This window comes from Procambarus clarkii, chromosome 50 (assembly GCF_040958095.1).
Source record: "Procambarus clarkii isolate CNS0578487 chromosome 50, FALCON_Pclarkii_2.0, whole genome shotgun sequence".
Taxonomy (NCBI): Eukaryota; Metazoa; Arthropoda; class Malacostraca; order Decapoda; family Cambaridae; genus Procambarus; species Procambarus clarkii.
In genome coordinates this window covers 23,453,861-23,474,997 of record NC_091199.1, presented here as the reverse complement: position 1 = coordinate 23,474,997, position 21,137 = coordinate 23,453,861, and the positions used below count along the sequence as shown (strand labels likewise).

Genomic DNA, 21,137 nt, shown 5'->3' with positions numbered 1-21,137 from the left:
TCGTGTTTACATATGTTGTGTGATGATCAGGGGCAGTCAAGTTGTAGGGTTCTCGAATTCTTGGATGATGACTCTCTTTAACATTTTAATTGGATTGCTTATATTATGATACTTCATGTGAAATATAATTATGAATTTATTATTTAAATTGTGTTTAACTTTGTGCCCTAGAGCTTTGAGTTGAGGATTTGAGAAAGCCTCAGTGGTTACTGGGTTCATGATATAAATGAGTACATGTTTGGAGTTGATACATGGTACAGAGGGAACATACTAATAATGAACTCATGATAACATCCTTTGAGAATTTTGTGATACAGGCAAGTTCCATTCCTTGTCTTGTATGTAATGATCATGAATGGATGGTGGCAGCATTTCGTCTTCTACTATCTACTCTTCTACTTATACTATCTACTCTTCTACTTCTACCTATCTACACCTCTCCCTCCACCCCTCTCTGAACTCGCACTTTCAACTAATGACCCTCCTCGCTCCTCCCACCTCTCTACCTCTCACCCCAAACCCTCACTAATTACTTCACTTTTCATTTCGTTCCTTTCGTTTTCTCTTATACGTTTGTGGCAATGATTTCGGTATTCTAGAGTTCTCTCTAGAGTTTCGGGTAACTGATCAAGTGACGGCGCCTTGTAGTCTTAGCACCTAGGTAGTCAAATACCTAGGTTACAAGGTGTTGAACGAGAGAGGTTGCCTTAGGAACTCTGGGAGTGCTCTAGAATAGTTAGCTAACTGAGGACGGGATAACGGACTAGTGAGAGCTGTTTCCCCCGGCCTCGTTAGTTAACTGGGGGGTGGAATAATGGACAAGATAGAGCTATTTCCCCCACCCCCCGTTACAATGCCTTGTAACCTAATCTTATCACTAACATAAATCACCACAAACGCAAGTTCTGGTGAACATTCCCTGAACTACACAAAACTCACAAAATCACTAAACACAACACCAGAGAATCACAATCTCCCAACCTGAAAACTCGCAAAATCGCGAAAGTAAAACACCTGTCAAGATCTCCCTGATAGCGCCTGAGCGGCAAAAAGACACGTGGGACTGAACAATGTTAAAAGAACACCAACTACCTACAACATTGTTCAACACCGCTGCCATCATTGTAACGGGGGGTGGGGGAAATAGCTCTATCTTGTCCATTATTCCACCCCCCAGTTAACTAACGAGGCCGGGGGAAACAGCTCTCACTAGTCCGTTATCCCGTCCTCAGTTAGCTAACTATTCTAGAGCACTCCCAGAGTTCCTAAGGCAACCTCTCTCGTTCAACACCTTGTAACCTAGGTATTTGACTACCTAGGTGCTAAGACTACAAGGCGCCGTCACTTGATCAGTTACCCGAAACTCTAGAGAGAACTCTAGAATACCGAAATCATTGCCACAAACGTATAAGAGAAAACGAAAGGAACGAAATGAAAAGTGAAGTAATTAGTGAGGGTTTGGGGTGAGAGGTAGAGAGGTGGGAGGAGCGAGGAGGGTCATTAGTTGAAAGTGCGAGTTCAGAGAGGGGTGGAGGGAGAGGTGTAGATAGGTAGAAGTAGAAGAGTAGATAGTATAAGTAGAAGAGTAGATAGTAGAAGACGAAATGCTGCCACCATCCATTCATGATCATTACATACAAGACAAGGAATGGAACTTGCCTGTATCACAAAATTCTCAAAGGATGTTATCATGAGTTCATTATTAGTATGTTCCCTCTGTACCATGTATCAACTCCAAACATGTACTCATTTATATCATGAACCCAGTAACCACTGAGGCTTTCTCAAATCCTCAACTCAAAGCTCTAGGGCACAAAGTTAAACACAATTTAAATAATAAATTCATAATTATATTTCACATGAAGTATCATAATATAAGCAATCCAATTAAAATGTTAAAGAGAGTCATCATCCAAGAATTCGAGAACCCTACAACTTGACTGCCCCTGATCATCACACAACATATGTAAACACGACCAAGTCACCTTAATGTTCACTCACCGAGGACTGAGTCTAAGTTGAATAGAGAGGGGGGGGGGGGTTTGTAGTTGACGGAGACTCCCGCCCTGCCGGCCGACAGCCTCCCGTCTGCTCTGCTCTCCTGACTGCCGTTCTGTCTGTTCTGTCTGTTAATGCTTTATGCTCGATAGCTCTCCGAGTTTATATTGGGGAACCTAGTAGCTAACTCCGCCCACAAATAGATAGCCTCCGGCACTAACAAGCCACTCCTTAAACGTCGGCATGTTTGAAGGCTACCCGGCTCCAATTATACGCTTAGCGGAAGCAAGGTGAAATTCTCATGATCTGACCTCAGGTCACTTGGGGTCATTAACGCTTTGAGGTGTGAGATCTCAGGCAGACAACTGGCGCCTCTCAGATCCTTGTCTGTGACTCATGTACTCTATGTATGTATTAACCTAAACCAAACACTTTTACAGTGTTACAGTGATGTGGTAGAGTCTGACTCCATACACAGTTTCAAATGTTGATATGACAGAGCCCAGTAGGCTCAGGAATCTGCACATCACTTGATTGACAGTTGAGAGGCGGGACCAAAGAGACAAAGCTCAACACCCGCAAGCACAATTAGGTAAGTACAATTAGGTGAGTACACCATACGCATTACTACTTTGCCACACCATACATATCATCACCTACATAAACCATACCCATAACAACCTTCACACACCATACCCATCCCCACCTACGCTCACCATACCCATCACCACTATCATTCACCATACCCATCACCACCTACACACGCACCATACCCATCACCACCAACACTCACCATACCCGTCACCACCTAATCACGTACCATACCTATTACCCCCAACACACACCATACCCATCACTTCCTACACATACCCTTCCAGGGTCTCCACTATACCCTCCTGTAAATTTATGAACCTTCACATCATACCCATCACCACCTACACACACACACGTTATCCATCACAACCTAGGCATACCATACCCATCACCATCTACACACACCATTCACATCACCACCTACATGCACCATATCCATCACCAAATAAACACACCATACATATACAGACCTACACACACAATACCCAAAACAATCTACACACACCATACACATCACCACCTACGCACACCATACCTATCACCAACCACACACATCTTTCTCATCACCACCTACATGCACCATATCCATGACAACCTAAGCACATTATACATATCACCATTCCCAAAACAATCTACACTCGCCATACCCATCACCACCTACGCACACTATACCCCTCTCCACCTACACACACACACCATACCCATCACCACCTAGACACACCATACCTATCACCACCTACACACACCATATCTATCACCACCTAGACACACCATACCTATCACCACCTACACACACTATATCTATCACCACCTACACACACCATACCCATCACCACCTACACACACCATACCCATCACCACCTACACACACCCTCCCGAGTCTCCCCATACCCTCCCATTCCCTCCTTTCAAAGTAAACATCTTCACACCATACTCATCACCTCCTTCACTCACCATACCAATCACTACCTACACACACAATACCCATCACCACCGACACACAGCATGCTCATCACCACCTACACACACCATACCCATCACCACCTACACAAACCATACCCATCACCACCTACACAAACCATACCCATCACCACCTACACAAACCATACCCATCACCACCTACATACACCATACCCATCACCACCTACATACACCATACCCATCACCACCTACACACACCATACCCATCACCACCTACACAAACCATACCCATCACCACCTACATACACCATACCCATCACCACCTACACACACCATACCCATCACCACCTACACACACCATACCCATCACCACCTACACAAACCATACCCATCACCTACATACACCATACCCATCACCACCTACACACACCATACCCATCACCACCTACACAAACCATACCCATCACCACCTACATACACCATACCCATCACCACCTACACAAACCATACCCATCACCACCTACACACACCATACCCATCACCACCTACACACACCATACCCATCACCACCTACACAAACCATTCCCATCACCACCTACATACACCATACCCATCACCACCTACACACACCATACCCATCACCACCTACATGCACCATACCCATCATCACCTACACACACCCTCCCGGGTCACGACCATACCCTCCTTTACTCTCATGTCAATGTAATCATAATAGCACCATACAAATCATTACCTACACACACGATACCCATCATCACCTACATACACTTTACCCATCACCGTCTACACACACCATACAAATCGAAACTTACACACACCATACCTATTATCACCTACATACGTCATACCCATCACCACCTACACTCACCATACGTATCATCACATACATACACCATACCCTATCACCAAATACACACATAATAAACATCACCACCTACACGCAACCATACTATCACCATCTACACACATAATACCCATCACCACCTACACACACCATACTCATCACCACCTACACATACCATACCCATCCCCACCTACACGCACCATACCCATCATCACCTACACACACACACGTTACCCATTACCACCTATACACACTCATCATACCCATCAGAACCTACACACACCATACCCATCACCACCTACACACACCATACTCATCACCACCTACACACAGCCTCCCGGGTCACCATCATATCCTCCGGTCATTGAAAGCATCTTCACACTATACCTATCACCACCTACACACACCATACCCATCACCAGCTACACACAGTACCCATCACCACCAACACACACAATACATAGTGGCTGACCCTAACCTCCCTTTTCAAGGGTAACATAGGGGCTGACCCCAACCACCCCCTTCAAGGGTAACATAGTGGGAGACCCTAACCATCCCCATTAAGGGGTAGCATAGGGGCTGACCCCGAACAACCCCCCTTCAACGGTAACATAGTGGCTGACCCCAAACCCCCACCCCCCTTCAAGGGTAACATAGGGGCCGACCCCAACCCCCTCCCCCTCTTCAACGGTAGCATAGGGGCCGACCCCAACCAACCCTCCTTCAACGGTAATATAGTGACTGACACCAACCACCCTTTTCAAGGGTAACATAGGGGCCATAGGGACCGACCCCCCCCTTTAAACGGTAGCATAGGGGCCGACCCCAACCAAACCCCCTTCAAGGGAAGCATAGGGGCCGAAGCCCCCCCCCCTTCAAGTGTAACATAGGGGCTGACCCCAACCACCCCCTTAGAGGGGTAACATAGGGGCCGACACCAACCACCCCCTTAGAGGGGTAACATAGAGGCCGACAACAACCACCCTTCTTCAAGGGTAGCATTGGGGCTGACCCAAACCACCCCTTTTCAAGGGTAGCATAGGGGCCGACCCCAACCTCCCCCTTCAAGGGTTACAAAGGGGCCGACCCCAACCTCCCCCTTCAAGGGTAACAAAGGGGCCGACCCCAACCACCCTGTTCAAGGGTAACAAATGGGCCAACCCCAACCTCCCCCTTCAAGGGTAACAAAGGGGCCGACCCCAACCACCCCCCTTGAAGGGTAGCATAGGGGCCGACCCCAACCACCCTGTTCAAGGGTAACAAAGGGGCCGACCCCAACCACCCCCCTTTAAGGGTAACAAATGGGCCGACCCCAACCACCCCCTTCAAGGGTAACATAGTCCTGTTCGACCCGTCCCACTTTGCCTCTGTACATCTCTATGTCTATGTACGTCTCTCTGTCTCTGTACGTCTCTCTGTCTCTGTATGTCTCTCTGTCTCTGTACATCTCTCTGTCTCTGTACGTCTCTCTGTTTCTGTACATGTCTCGTTCTCTGTACATCTCTCTGTCTCTGTACGTCTCTCTGTCTCTGTATGTCTCTCTGTCTCTGTACATCTCTGTCTCTGTACGTCTCTCTGTCTCTCTATGTCTCTGTCTCTGTACATCTCTCTGTCTCTGTACGTCTCTCTGTTTCTGTACATGTCTCGTTCTCTGTACATCTCTCTGTCTCTATACGTCTCTCTGTCTCTGTGCGTCTCTCTGTCTCTGTACATCTCTCTGTCTCTGTACGTCTCTCTGTTTCTGTACGTCTCGTTCTCTATACATCTCTCTGTCTCTGTACATCTCTCTGTCTCTGTACGTCTCTCTGTTTCTGTACGTCTCTCTGTCTCTGTACATCTCTCTGTCTCTGTACATCTCTCTGTCTCTGTACATCTCTATGTCTCTGTACGTCTCTCGTTCTCTGTACATCTCTCTGTCTCTGTACGTCTCTCTGTCTCTGTACATCTCTCTGTCACTGAACGTCTCTCGTTCTCTGTACATCTCTCTGTCTCTGTACGTCTCTCTGTCTCTGTACATCTCTCTGTCTCGGTACATCTCTCTGTCTCTGTACATCTCTCTGTCTCTGTACGTCTCTCTGTCTCTGTACATCTCTCTGTCTCGGTACATCTCTCTGTCTCTGTACATCTCTCTGTCTCTGTACGTCTCTCTGTCTCTGTACATCTCTCTGTCTCGGTACATCTCTCTGTCTCTGTACATCTCTCTGTCTCTGTACATCTCTCTGTCTCTGTACGTCTCTGTCTCAATCAATTTCTCATTTTGCATTTATCATTCGGTGTGTCTATCATGGTCTGCCTTTCATACACACACATTCATACACACATTCATTCACACATTCATAAACATTCACACATATTCATACACACCCACTCCCTCTTACTCCCTCAGAAGTAAGGCAAAATAAGCAGGAAGGAGAGTGAAGGTCAGAAGTGAAGTAGCACTGTTTACCTTGTGTACAGCTCACTGACATTCCTCTTGCACTTCTCGTGTTCCTCTTCCATCAAGCGTTTCTCTTCTGTTAATTTATTCTTTTCCTCTTGAATACTTCTGAGTTGCTGTGCCTGTCTGTCTTTATCACTCTGTAGAGCCGTGTTTCCTTCCCGTAACTTACTGGCCTCTTCTTCACTGACGGAGAGTTGCTCTTCAACAAGTCGTTTCTCCTCTTCAGTCTTCCTGATTGTTTCTTCCTTTTCTTCAATTAGAGCAGCGTTTGCTGTTTGAAGGACCCTGACCTGTTCTTCCAGGAGTGAGAGTTGCTCTTGAACAAGTCCTTTCTCTCTTGCTGTGTTATTATTCATCTCTTGCAGCTGTTGTGTCTCTCGCTCTAGCTCAGCGATCCTCGTCAACGCCGTCTTGACCCTCTCCTGGGCTTGGGTCTCCGCAAGCTCCAGCTGTTGGTTCCTCGACTTGACCAGCCTCGAGTCCTCCTCCACTTGTCGGATCTCTTGCTTGACCAGCCTCGAGTCCTCCTCCACTTGTCGGATTTCCTGCTTGACCAGCCTCGAGTCCTCCTCCACTTGACGGATCTGGGACTTTAATTGAATGTTTTCTTCCTGAGCAAGGCGCACTTCGTTCTTTGTCTTCATGTTATCCTCCTTGGCCAGCCTCGAGTCCTCCTCCACTTTACGGATCTCCTCCTTGACCAGCCTCGAGTCCTCCTCCACTTGACGGATCTGGGACTTTAATTGAATGTTTTCTTCCTGAGCAAGGCGCACTTCGTTCTTAGTCTTCATGTTATCCTCCTTGGCCAGCCTCGAGTCCTCCTCCACTTGACGGATCTGGGACTTTAATTGAATGTTTTCTTCCTGAGCAAGGCGCACTTCGTTCTTAGTCTTCATGTTATCCTCCTTGACCAGCCTCGAGTCCTCCTCCACTTTACGGATCTCCTCCTTCACCAGCCTCGAGTCCTCCTCCACTTTACGGATCTCCTCCTTCACCAGCCTCGAGTCCTCCTCCACTTTACGGATCTCCTCCTTGACCAGCCTCGAGTCCTCCTCCACTTGACGGATCTGGGACTTTAATAGAACAATCTCCTCCTGAGCAAGCTGCCCTTCGTTCTTAGTCTTCCTGTTGTCCTCCTCGAGCAAATGATTCGCTGTATTTAGGCGAGTGTTTTCCTCCTCCAGCTTGAGGTTGTCAGCTTGGTGAGCCTTGTTGACACACTCCAGCTGGTCCAGAGTGTCCAGGAGGCGGCGGGTGGCGTTCTCTCTCTCCTTCACACCTGCCAACACATCAAATATTAAATATATACTGCTATATATATTACCACCACCCACAACTACTACTACTAGTATATATCAGATATATACTGCTGACCCTGAAATGCACTCCAGTCCCTGAAATACAGTCAAGGACCTGAAGTACACTCCAGGAGCAGAAGTACATGCCAGGCCCTGACGTACACTTAAGATCCAGAAGTATAATCAATACCCTGAAGTACACTTCAGATCATGAAGTAGACTTCAGGCTCTGAAATACACTCCAGGACCAAAAGTACTCTCCTGTCTTTAAACTACACTCAAGACCCCTGAAATACATTAAAGTCCCTGAAGGACACTCCAGTATCTGAAGTGTACTACAGACCTTCAACTACATTTTAGACCCTGAAGTACACTGCAGACCCTGAAGCACATTTCAAACACTGAAGTTCAATTCAGGATTTGATGTACACTCCAAAACTGAATTCCACTCCAGATCTTGAAGAACACTCATGATCCTGAAAAAAACCTCCAGACCCTAAAGTTCACTACAGACCCTGAAGTTAACTCAAGGACCTGAGGTACACTCTAGACACTGAAATACTCTCCAAGACATGAATTGCACTCATGACCACGAAGAACACTCCAGACACTGAAGTACACTCAAAGACGTGAAGTGTACCATGACCACATCAGACCCTAAAGTACACTCCAGACCTTGAAGTACATTCAAGAATGAAAAATACACTTCAGACCCTGATTTATGAAGAACCTGAGGTGCACTTCTGACTCTTATACACACTGCAGGGCCTGAGGTATACTTTAGACCTTGAAGTACTAATCAGGACTTGAAGCACACTTCATGCCCTGAAGCACACTATAGGACATAAAGTAAACTATAGGCCATGAAGAAGGCTATAGGCACTGAAGTACACTCCAGAAAGTGAAGTACACTCCAGGCCCTGAACTACAGTCCAGGTCCTACAGAACACCCCAATCCCGAAAGACATTACAGACCATGAAGTACTTTCCAGACCCTGAAAAACACTCCAGACCCTGAAATACACATAATGATGAGAAGTACACATCAGACCCTGAAGTACATATCAGGCCCTGATATATATTCAAGACTCTAAAGTAAACGACAAGCCATGAAGTACACTCCAGGACGAAATGTACACTCCAGGCATTGCAATACACTCCAGATCCTGAGGTACCCAGCAAATACTTCATGTTGCCAGAATGTGCCTGGGAATTTTTTGAGAGCTGGGGCAAAGTTAGTTTTAAGTAATCAATACGTTTTTGTGTCCAGTGTGACGATAATCTCCTTCAAGAGATTGAGCCTGCTCTTCCCTCCAAAATTACGTCTTCACAATTATATAAAAAGACTATGGAAGAAATGTCCAACAACGACAACAACACCAGCACCAGCAAGGCTTGCCAGGGTGAGCAGAAACGTATGCAACCAGCCACCTGTTCGAACTCCAACCACCAAACTACCCGTTGATCGCTACGGCTCCGCTGATTGGTCGCCGGTCTGGCTGCACCTGCACTCGCCCCCAATACTACCTGATGTCTGGGGTCGCCCCAACATCAGTCCTCAGAATGTTCCGTGCTTTCGTAGCCAGCACTCCTCCCAGCTAGACTCTAGAGTGTACTGAGAGAGGTGGTGGCTTTAAGCCAATATTCCAGCACCTCCCACTTACCTTTGTGTTGCACTTCTTGTTATTTTGCCTTAACGTAACTTTTCATTGTGTCATTTAAGTATTCTTATTATTTTGATTGATTTTATTATACATATTTGTTTGTGCATTATTTTCATGTTTTGATTTATTTAACGTAATTAAAATTTCATTGTTAAAGTTTACTTGTGTTTTGTGTGTCTTCTCCTTACCTTACCACAGACGAAGTTCCAGTTTTTCTATTTTTTTTTATAACTATGTGACGAGGCCATACCCCTAGCCTTAAACAGCCGAACACCAACGCGTTACCGTCACAAGTTATATGGGGGCCTGTCCTAGGAGCCTCACTCAGGTACTGGTGCCAAGTGGTAATTTATGGTAAGCGTATTTAACTCTGTTAACGTAGCTTTACTATTTTTCATTCAATTTCATTTTTTATAAGGTGCGGTGTATTGTGCATTACGAGAGTAACATATAGTGAAGGTGAGACAACTTTGGATTACGTGGTGACTGTAGGCCTCAGTCATACTCTTAATTGGTCATCTCTCCCTCCATGTTATTACTCGTATTTACCATCTATGTCCCTTGAATATTTCTCATTCTGACAGATCATCATATTGGTACCCTGGTACTGTGGTCTGCCCCGGGTCAAGAGTACCCAATCTTCTGCAATCTGACTGTAGGAGGACAAAGAGGGCCATAGTTCCTCTAGCTCGAACTTTAGTTGCTGAATTGGGACCTCAGCAGCAGTTCTCGTCACCAGTTGACACCTCGCACCCCTACACGTCAGTCAGAGATGATGATACATACAACGGTAGGGAATTAGCTTATTTTTTCAGAGCACAAAAGTTCGCTAATTCTGTAAGTATCATATTAAATTCAGTAGGAAAAACTTGCTTTATGTCCTATAGAGACTTGGCAAGGTATGCCTACATCCTTGGACTACCAATTTTACTTTTGAAGCATTTAACTGTTTCATTTGTTTTCGAAACTTTGTTTCATTTGTTAGTAGGATTTTCTTGCCCTTATTCTCTTACATGAGTACCGGGTACAAGATTTCCTGCGCCCTTGATTTAATTTAATCATTTAATATCTTTCACTTAACGTTAATTGTTAAAGATCACACAGGATAGGTACCAGTTGCCACGTTGTCCTGTTTCTGACATTTCATTATTGAACATTCGTGTACCTTTATTTGCTAATTTCACCATGTTTCGTCTCCAAACTTTCCGTGCAAATCCAGCAGGTGAAATAGGGACTTTAAGTCGTGCCAAGAGGACTGAACTACAAACTCTTGCACATGAGTATCAACTAGAAGTTCCCTACCAAGCCAACAAAAATGACCTACACAACCTGTTGCTGGATTACTATTTAGAGCAAGGTAAGATAGACTCTGAAACTCATGAAACTTACTATATTGCAGATAAAACTGATTTGGCAACGCTGAAACTCAAACTAGAGCTGGCCAAGATTGAACGTGAGCAGCAAAGGGAAGCCCTCGAACAACAAGAACGAGCAGCTGCCATACGAAGAGAAGAACAAGAACGCGGACTCGCCCTCCAGGAACGTGAGGTTGCCCTACTCCAGGAGCGGGAACGAGTACAGCTTGAAACACTCCAGGAGCGGGAACGAGTACAGCTTGAAACCAAACGACGAGAGTTGGAGATGCAACGCGAACATGACAAACAACAAGCGACTCTGGCTCTAGAGTGTCGTCAACGTGAAATCGCCTTGGAAACTTCACACTTCACTCAACGCCAACAAGCTACTGCCAATCTTCCCGTCAGTTTTAATATATCACATGCAAGTAAGTTAATGCCATCCTTTGTAGAAGCAGAAGTTGATGTGTTCTTTACCACCTTTGAAACCCTTGCTAATCAACTCAGTTGGCCTGTCGACCAATGGGCCACACTTCTCAGAGTCCATCTTACAGGTAGAGCTGCAGTCACACTCAGTACTTTGGCGTCTGAGAATGACTACTACACTCTGAAACAAGCAGTGTTGGACGCCTACCTCCTCTCTACTGAAAGTTATAGAAGGAAATTCCGTGACCACCTGAAGGCAAGTACCACTACCTTCCTCGAGTTTGCTAACACGAAACGGAGGTATTTCATGAAATGGCTGGAAGCAGCACATGTCTCTACTTTTACAGAACTCGTCAACCTGATGCTTGTTGAAGAATTCTTGAGACGTGTGCCGCCTCCTGTCCGCCTCTACTTAGCAGATAAAGAAGAAACCGACTACCTGAAGTGTGCTAAGTCGGCTGACACTTACAGCCTCATCCACCGGCTGACACCTGAACCATCCTCCAGTAAGAAGTCGTGGTACAGTTACGAGAAGGTGAGCCCCGATCAAGCTGGTTCACAATTGTACTGCAAATATTGTAGACTCTATGGACATACCATAGACAAGTGTGGTAAGTCTCAATACAAGGGAACCACTGACCAACAACGACCCAAACCAACTCCTCCTAAGTCCGGTAAGCCTGTGATGAATGTTGGTGTTGATGTTAATGATCTTTCTCTTTTCAGTAACCACCTGTATACTGGAACTGTCTCTGCCAACGGTTCAAATCCGGAGGGACGTTTCAAATTGAAGATCTTGAGGGACACAGCGGCTCTACAATCAATCATCTTGAAGTCGGCTGTGCCCAACATAGTCTACACCGGGGAAACAGTCTTCATCACTGACCTCACTGCTACTACTCCATACCCTCTCGCCAGAGTCCACCTGGATTGTCCCTACGTGAACGGGGAAGTCCAAGTCGCCGTCAGGGAAAAGCCTTTTCCCATGCCTGGAGTGCAACTTCTCCTAGGCAACGACTTGGCAGAAGACCTGCAACCGACCAACCTGATCGTCATGGACAAACCCCAGGTGTGTAACTCTGTGCCAATAAATCCTATTCTCGAGTATGTTCCAGCAGAGGTTCAAGAGAGTGATGAAGTTTCTCCTCCGGTTCTCGTGACCACCCGTGCACAAGCCGCACGTCCACAGCCAGCTGACTCTACTGCCACCGCTGTCCCTCAAGACCCTCAGAAACTACCCCCGCATCTGACCAAGTTGGAGTTCCGTAAGTTGCAGAGGGAAGATCTTACTTTAACACCATTGTTTTTCCAGGCTGAGACTCAACCCGACAGTATTCCTGGGTTCTTCCTAGAGAACGACTTGCTCTACCGCAGATATAGACCCAGTAAACTGAAGGAGGAGGACGATTGGGCCAACACCGAACAACTTGTGATTCCCACCAGCCTGCGGCCCACTATTCTACACCTGGCCCACGGAGCATTCTCCCACTACGGCTTCAACAAGACTTACCATGGGATTCGTCAAGACTACTACTGGCCAGGTATGGTAAACAACGTCAAACAGTACGTAAAACAGTGTCATACATGTCAGATGGCAGGCAAACCGAACGTCTCCATTCCCAGAGCACCACTGATTCCCATACAGGTGCCTGCGGAACCTTTCCACAGACTCATAATAGACTGTGTTGGTCCTTTACCTCGGACCAGTTCAGGTAACGCCTACATCCTAACCATCCTGTGTCCTACCACCAGATTTCCCATAGCAGTTCCAGTGAAGAACATCACGGCTGCTACGGTTATCAAACATCTACTGAAGATCTTCACTCAATACGGATTTCCCAGGGAGATTCAAAGTGACTGTGGCACCAACTTCACCAGTGATCTCTTCAAAAGGACACTGGAGGAGTTCAACATCAAACAGGTATTGTCCAGCCCCTATCATCCTGCTTCACAGGGTTCTCTTGAACGTAGTCATCAGACCATCAAAGCACTCTTGAAAAAGTTTTGTAGTGAAACCTCAAAGGATTGGGATAAGCAGATTGACCTAATAATGTGTATTTTCAGAAGTCTCCCCAATGAGTCCCTAGGAGTATCTCCTTATGAGATGCTCTACGGCCGTAAGTGCCGTACTCCCCTTAAGGCTTTCAAAGACTCTCTCAGAGATGCCACCTTCAGTGAGCATCAGAATGTGCCCCAGTTTCTTCAAAACCTTCAGCACATTCTAGAGAGAGTCCACCGCTTTGCCCATGATAATCTATTGAAAGCCCAGGTGAGAATGAAGACTCATTACGACCAGACCAGCAAAGTAAGAAAATTCAAGCCGGGAGACTTCGTCCTTGCTTATTTCCCTATCCCAGGTTCACCTTTACAAAACAGATTTTCAGGACCCTACTGCGTCAAAGAGTGCAGGAATAATAATAATTATGTGATAGAGACTCCAGATAGGCGGCGGAAGACCCAGCTGTGCCACGTCAACCTCCTGAAGCAATATAATGGTACTCCTCCCACTGTCTTGACTAATTATTCCACATTCACAGAACCCTACATCCACAGTGAGACCTTCCCAGCTTCTCCTCCCGAAAGCACTGACAAGGAGTCAGCGCTTTCTAATTCCGAAATCCTTAATGATCTTCCCAAATACTTTCAGGATAATCATAGTGCACCTCTCGTCAAGATCTTCAGAGAACATCAAGAGTTGTTCAGAGATGATCCCCAAGAGTGTAATGTTACCCAGCACGACATCCAACTGCTCCCCGACACCCGGCCGATTCGTCAACCCTTCTACCGAATCAGCCCGAGCAAGAAGGAAGTCACGCGTGCTGAGGTGCAATACCTCTTGGATCATGGACTGGCTACACCTTGTGAGTCCCCCTGGGCCTCACCCTGTATCTTGGTGCCCAAACCCCAAGGTAAGGTGCGGTTGTGCACCGACTATCGTAAACTGAACTCTGTCACTGTCAAGGATGCTTACCCCTTGCCAAGGATAGATGACATCCTTGATGCCATTGGTAGTGCCCAGTACTTGTCCCAAGTGGACTTGCTTAAGGGGTACTATCAAGTGTGTCTAACGGAGCGCGCTAAAGAGATATCTGCCTTCATCACTCCTTTTGGACTTTTCAGATATAAACGCCTTCCTTTCGGACTATGTAATGCCCCGGCCACCTTTCAAAGAGCTGTCAACCGTGTCATCCAGGGCTTGGATAACACATACGCCTACCTGGACGATATCGTCGTAGCCTCCAACTCCTGGAGTGAACATCTGCTCCAGCTGCGACGTCTGTTCTCCAAGCTCCTGACAGCCGGCCTCACCATCAACCTGGGCAAGTCCACTTTCGCGAAAGGTAAAGTGCGTTATCTGGGTCATGTTATTGGGAGTGGCAGCATAGCTCCGTTAGACTCACACACTCAAGCCATCCTACAGTATCCACAGCCTACCACCAGGAAGCAGCTCCTGCGCTTCCTTGGTCTTGCCTCTTACTACCGTAGGTTTGTGAGGAATTTCAGTACAGTCGCCACACCTCTAATTCTATTAACCAGTCCCAAGCAACGGTATAATTGGACCATGCAGCAAACCGTTGCTTTCGAACAACTCAAATTCCTCCTCTGTTCTAACCCCATTCTCGCCTCTCCAGATATCACCAAGCCTTTCGTCCTTCATGTCGACGCCAGTGGTACCGGCGTTGGTGGTGTCCTGATGCAACTACGAGGCGAGGAGGTTCTACCTGTCAGCTACTACAGCTACAAACTGAAACCACACCAGAGGAACTACAGCACTATTGAAAAGGAGCTACTATCCATCGTCCTGAACCTCCAACACTTCGCTCCGTACCTACAAGGCGCCAGGTCTACCACCATCTTCTCAGACCACAACCCTCTCCGCTTCCTACATCAAGCCCAATTCACCAACCAGCGTCTTCTACGATGGGCTCTGTATTTACAAGACTTCAACCTGGAGATCCGCTATATCAAGGGTTCTGACAACACCATAGCCGATGCCCTCTCCAGAGTTTATGAAGTAGAAGCGACTCCATCCATTACTCCACCACATAACGACGTACTTCTTCCAGAACCGCAGGCTTCGGGGGAGAGTTGTGACGATAATCTCCTTCAAGAGATTGAGCCTGCTCTTCCCTCCAAAATTACGTCTTCACAATTATATAAAAAGACTATGGAAGAAATGTCCAACAACGACAACAACACCAGCACCAGCAAGGCTTGCCAGGGTGAGCAGAAACGTATGCAACCAGCCACCTGTTCGAACTCCAACCACCAAACTACCCGTTGATCGCTACGGCTCCGCTGATTGGTCGCCGGTCTGGCTGCACCTGCACTCGCCCCCAATACTACCTGATGTCTGGGGTCGCCCCAACATCAGTCCTCAGAATGTTCCGTGCTTTCGTAGCCAGCACTCCTCCCAGCTAGACTCTAGAGTGTACTGAGAGAGGTGGTGGCTTTAAGCCAATATTCCAGCACCTCCCACTTACCTTTGTGTTGCACTTCTTGTTATTTTGCCTTAACGTAACTTTTCATTGTGTCATTTAAGTATTCTTATTATTTTGATTGATTTTATTATACATATTTGTTTGTGCATTATTTTCATGTTTTGATTTATTTAACGTAATTAAAATTTCATTGTTAAAGTTTACTTGTGTTTTGTGTGTCTTCTCCTTACCTTACCACAGACGAAGTTCCAGTTTTTCTATTTTTTTTTATAACTATGTGACGAGGCCATACCCCTAGCCTTAAACAGCCGAACACCAACGCGTTACCGTCACACCAGTCATAAATTGTTTGTCATAATTTACTACACAACGTTGGGTAACAAAAAATTGAGGCCTCGTGGCAACCTTAATTACTGCATAAAAGTAGTTTCTATTATTTATGATATATAAATATAGAAACTATAAATATACAAAATATTAGTTGAAATAAAACAGGAGCATAATAAAGGCGAGTTCACCTTTGTATTTATTTCTTAGATGGCAGTTTTGGTAGATGGTTGTGGTTGGTGGCAGTGTTGGTAGATGGTAGTGTTTGGTGGCAGTGTTGGTAGATGGTTGTGGTTGGTGGTAGTGTTGGTAGATGATACCTGGTTGATACATGGTTGATGGGGTTCTGGGAGTTCTTCTACTCCCCAAGCCCGGCCCGTGGCCAGGCTTGACTTGTGAGAGTTTGGTCCACTAGGCTGTTGCTTGGAGCCGCCCGCAGGCCCACATACCCACCACAGCCCGGTTGGTCCGGCACTCCTTGTAGGAATAAATCTAGTTTCCTCCTGAAGATGTCCACGGTTGTTCCGGCAATATTTCTTATGCTTGCTGGAAGGACGTTGAACAATCGCGGACCTCTGATGTTTATACAGTGTTCTCTGATTGTGCATATGGCACCTCTGCTCTTCACTGGTTATATTTTGCATTTTCTTCCATATCGTTCACTCCAGTACGTGGTTATTTTACTGTGTAGATTTGGTACTTGGCCCTCCAGTATCTTCCAGTTGTATATTATTTGATATCTCTCTCGTCTTCTTTCTAGTGAGTACATTTGGAGGGCTTTGAGACGATCCCAATAATTTAGGTGCTTTATTGCGTCTATGCGTGCCGTATATGTTCTCTGTATTCCCTCTATTTCAGCAATCTCTCCTGCTCTGAAGGGGGAAGTGAGTACTGAGCAGTACTCAAGACGGGAAAACACAAGTGACTTGAAGAGTACAACCATTGTGATTGGATCCCTGGATTTGAAAGTTCTCGTAATCCATCCTTTCATTTTTCTGGCTGTCGCAATATTTGCTTGGTTATGCTCCTTAAACGTTAGGTCGTCAGACATTATTATTCCCAAATCCTTTACATGCTGTTTTCCTACTATGGGTACATTTGATTGTGTTTTGTATAAGGTCCTCATATTTACCGTACCTGAGTACTTGGAATTTACCACTGTTAAACATCATGTTATTTTCTGATGCCCAGTCGAAAACTTTATTAATATCAGCTTGAAGTTTTTCAATGTCTTCAGCCGAGATAATTTTCATACTGATTTTTGTGTCATCTGCATAGGATGATACGAAGCTGTGACTTGTATTTTTGTCTATATCTGATATGAGAATAAGGAAAAGCAGCGGTGCAAGGACTGTACCCTGAGGTACAGAGCTTTTAACTGTACTTGGACTAGATTTTATATGGGTGACCGTTACTCGCTGAGTCCTGTTTGACAGAAAACTGAGTATCCAGCGTCCTACTTTACCGCTTATTCCCATTGACTTCATTTTGTGTGCTATCACGCCATGGTCACATTTATCGAAAGCCTTTGCGAAGTCCGTGTATATCACATCAGCATTCTGTTTTTCTTCTAATGCCTCAGTGACTTTGTCGTAGTGCTCAAGTAGCTGTGAGAGGCACGATCTTTCCACTCGAAATCCATGTTGGTCTGGGTTGTGAGGGTCATTGGTCTCCATGAAATTGGTGACCTGACTCCTAATCACTCTCTCAAATACTTTTATGATGTGCGATGTTAGTGCAGCTGGTCTATAATTCTTTGCCAATGCTTTGCTCCCTCCCTTGTGTAGAGGGGCTATGTCTGATACTTTAAATGCATCTGGTATCTCCCCCGTGTCGAAGCTCTTCCTTTACACTATACTGAGTGCCTGTGCTACCGGCACTTTGCATTTCTTTACAAATATTCAAATATTGAATTCCATGAGTCTGGACCTGGGGCCGAGTGCATGGGCATGTTTTCAATTTCTCTTTCAAAATTTAGTGCGCTCGTGTTGATATCAGTTATATTTACAGGGGTTTGAATATCCCGCATAAAGAAATTGTCTGGATCTTCCACTTTCATGTTGTTTATTGGAGTGCTAAACGTGACCTCATACTGCTTTTTTAGGATTTCACTAATTTCTTTGTCATCCTCCGTGTATGAACCTTCACTTGTACGAATAGATCCAATACTGGCAGTGGTTTTTGCTTTTGATTTCGCATATGTGAAGAAATATTTAGGATTTTTTATTATTTCCAGAATTGCTTTCTGTTCTAACTGCCTTTCTTCAGTTTCATATGAGTGTTTCAATTTCCGCTCGATTTCTTCAATCTCCCTATTTAAATTATTCCTTCTTTGACGGGAAATTCGTGTCTGCATAAGCAGTTCCGTTATTTTTTCCTGCGTTTATAGTGTCGTCTGCGTTCTCTTTCTACGATGGATCTCTTTCTGGCTTTCCTCAAAGGAACATGTTTCAGACAGACTTGATACGCTTCCGAAGTCAGTTTTTCTATTCCTTCTGTAGGACTTATATTACTTAGAACAGTTTCCCATGGAATGTTTGTAAGTTCCCTGTTTATTATCTCCCAGTCTATCCTTTTACTATTAAAATTGAATTTACTGAATAGCCCCTCTCGCTTTATCAACGTTTTAGGTCTATTCTGATTATTAATGGTCGTTTGCACTTCAATGAGCTTGTGATCTGAGTATGTGGTATCTGATACCGTAATGTCTCTGATAATGTCTTCATTGTTCGTGAAGACCAGATCTAGAATATTTTCATTTCTCGTTGGCTCCGATATCTGCTGATTGAGTGAAAATTTGTCACAGAATCTAAGTAGTTCTCTAATCTGTGGTTGGTTAGGTCCTGATAGATTTCCTGGTATAATATTATTGTTTGCTATTTTCCACCTGAGACTAGGCAAGTTGAAGTCACCTAGGAAGATAATATCAGGTATCAGGTTCTCCAAATTATCAAGGCTATTCTCTATTTTGTTTATCTGTTCTGTGAATTCCTCAGCCGTTGCATCTGGCGGTTTGTAAATTAGAATAATCACTAAATTTATTTTCTCTATTTTTAATCCCAGTACCTCTACCACCTCATTTGTAACGTTTAGGAGCTCAGAGCATACAAGGTCTTCCCTAATATACGGACCCACTCCTCCATGTGACCTAATTTTCCTATCACACCTGTATAGGTTATATCCTGGAATCCAGATCTCACTGTCCAACAATTCACAACCATCTACCAACACTGCCTCAACCACAACCATCTTTCACACTTTCACGTCTTTCACACTTTCACGTGAAAGGCACGGAACGCTACATAAAGAGTGGCGGAGTGGCATGGGTTTCTGTGAAAGCTCCAAATACTGCATTTGACTCCGTGAGGAGGCCATTTATGAACTGTACTTTGTTGTTTGTTCGTGTTTTCAGTCCTTGTATGTTGGCAAAGATGAATGAAGTTACTCTATTTGTGATAGTTTGAATGGGAGACTTTCTCGGCAAGCCCATTATGCGTGGACATAATGAGTTTGTTCTGACCAGTACTGATTGTTGTAGGGCAGTTGCCTGTCGTAGTTGTAGTTCCCTTTCGGTGTGTAATTGTATCTGTAATTCTGGAATGCAAGTGGATCTGGCATTCAGTTCCATACACTCTCCATGCTCCTCCTTTTGAATTCTCTTTCGGTCTGGTATAAAAAATTCATAGAGTTTCCTCCAAATTCATTATCCTGCTTGCCACTCTTTATGTAGCGTTCCGTGCCTTTCACGTGAAAGTGTGAAAGACGTGAAAGTGTGAAAGATGGTCGTGGTTGAGGCAGTGTTGGTAGATGGTTGTGGTTGGTGGCAGTGTTGGTAGATGGTAGTGTTTGGTGGCAGTGTTGGTAGATGGTTGTGGTTGGTGGTAGTGTTGGTAGATGGTTGTGGTTGGTGGCAGTGTTGGTAGATGGTTGTGATTAGTGGTAGTGTTGGTAGACGGTTGTGGTTGAGACAGTGTTGGTAGATGGTTGTGGTTGGTGGCAGTGTTGGTAGATGGTAGTGTATCGTGGCATTGTTGGTAGATGGTTGTGGTTGGTGGCAGTGTTGGTAGATGGTAGTGTATCGTGGCATTGTTGGTAGATGGTTGTGGTTGGTGGCAGTGTTGGTAGATGGTTGTGGTTGGTGGTAGTGCTGGTAGATGGTTGTGGTTAGTGGAAGTGTTGGTAGATGGTAGATGGCATTGTTGGTAGATGGTTGTGGTTGGTGGCAGTGTTGGTAGATGGTTGTGGTTGGTGGTAGTGTTGGTAGATGGTTGTGGTTGGTGGAAGTGTTGGTAGATGGTAGTGTAAGGTTGCAGTGTTGGTAGATGGTTGTGGTTGGTGGCAGTGTTGGTAGATGGTGGTGGTTGGTGGCAGTATTGGAAGATTCCAGGAAACAATTTTAGGTTGCCACAACGTTCCAGGAAAGTGTTTGAAAGCAGCAGCAACATTTGTTCTCACATTTTAGATATGTTATTGTGTAGAATCGTAAATAGGTTTCCACAACTTACTGCACAACGTTGGTTAAACAAAATTTGAGACCTTGTGGCAACCTTAGATCAATATAAATAAAAATGGAAATGTTCGATTGTTCCAAATCGCTAATCTCCGAAATTCTACGCTGATTGCTTTGATATTTTGACACAACGTTCCATTCGCCTCCAAGCAGGTTTTTATATACATACTGTATACATGTAACGTCTGTTACGGGAAAAAAACATGATTTATTTGAAAAACTGTGTTTTTTTCATGTAATGGAAATCTTTGAAACCTCTTTACCGATTGCTTTGAAATTTTGACACATTGTTCCATT

At 45.2% G+C, this 21,137-nt stretch overlaps 1 protein-coding gene across 1 annotated transcript in view; it reads right to left on the bottom strand.

The window, feature by feature from the left end:
- Positions 1–21,137, bottom strand: part of LOC138351700 (trichohyalin-like) — a 272,069-nt gene that overhangs the window by 202,587 nt on the left and 48,345 nt on the right. The window contains exon 3 of the mRNA XM_069303721.1: positions 6,825–8,097. Coding sequence (XP_069159822.1) covers positions 6,825–8,097 — 1,273 coding nt within the window. The remainder of the gene's footprint in view (positions 1–6,824; positions 8,098–21,137) is intronic.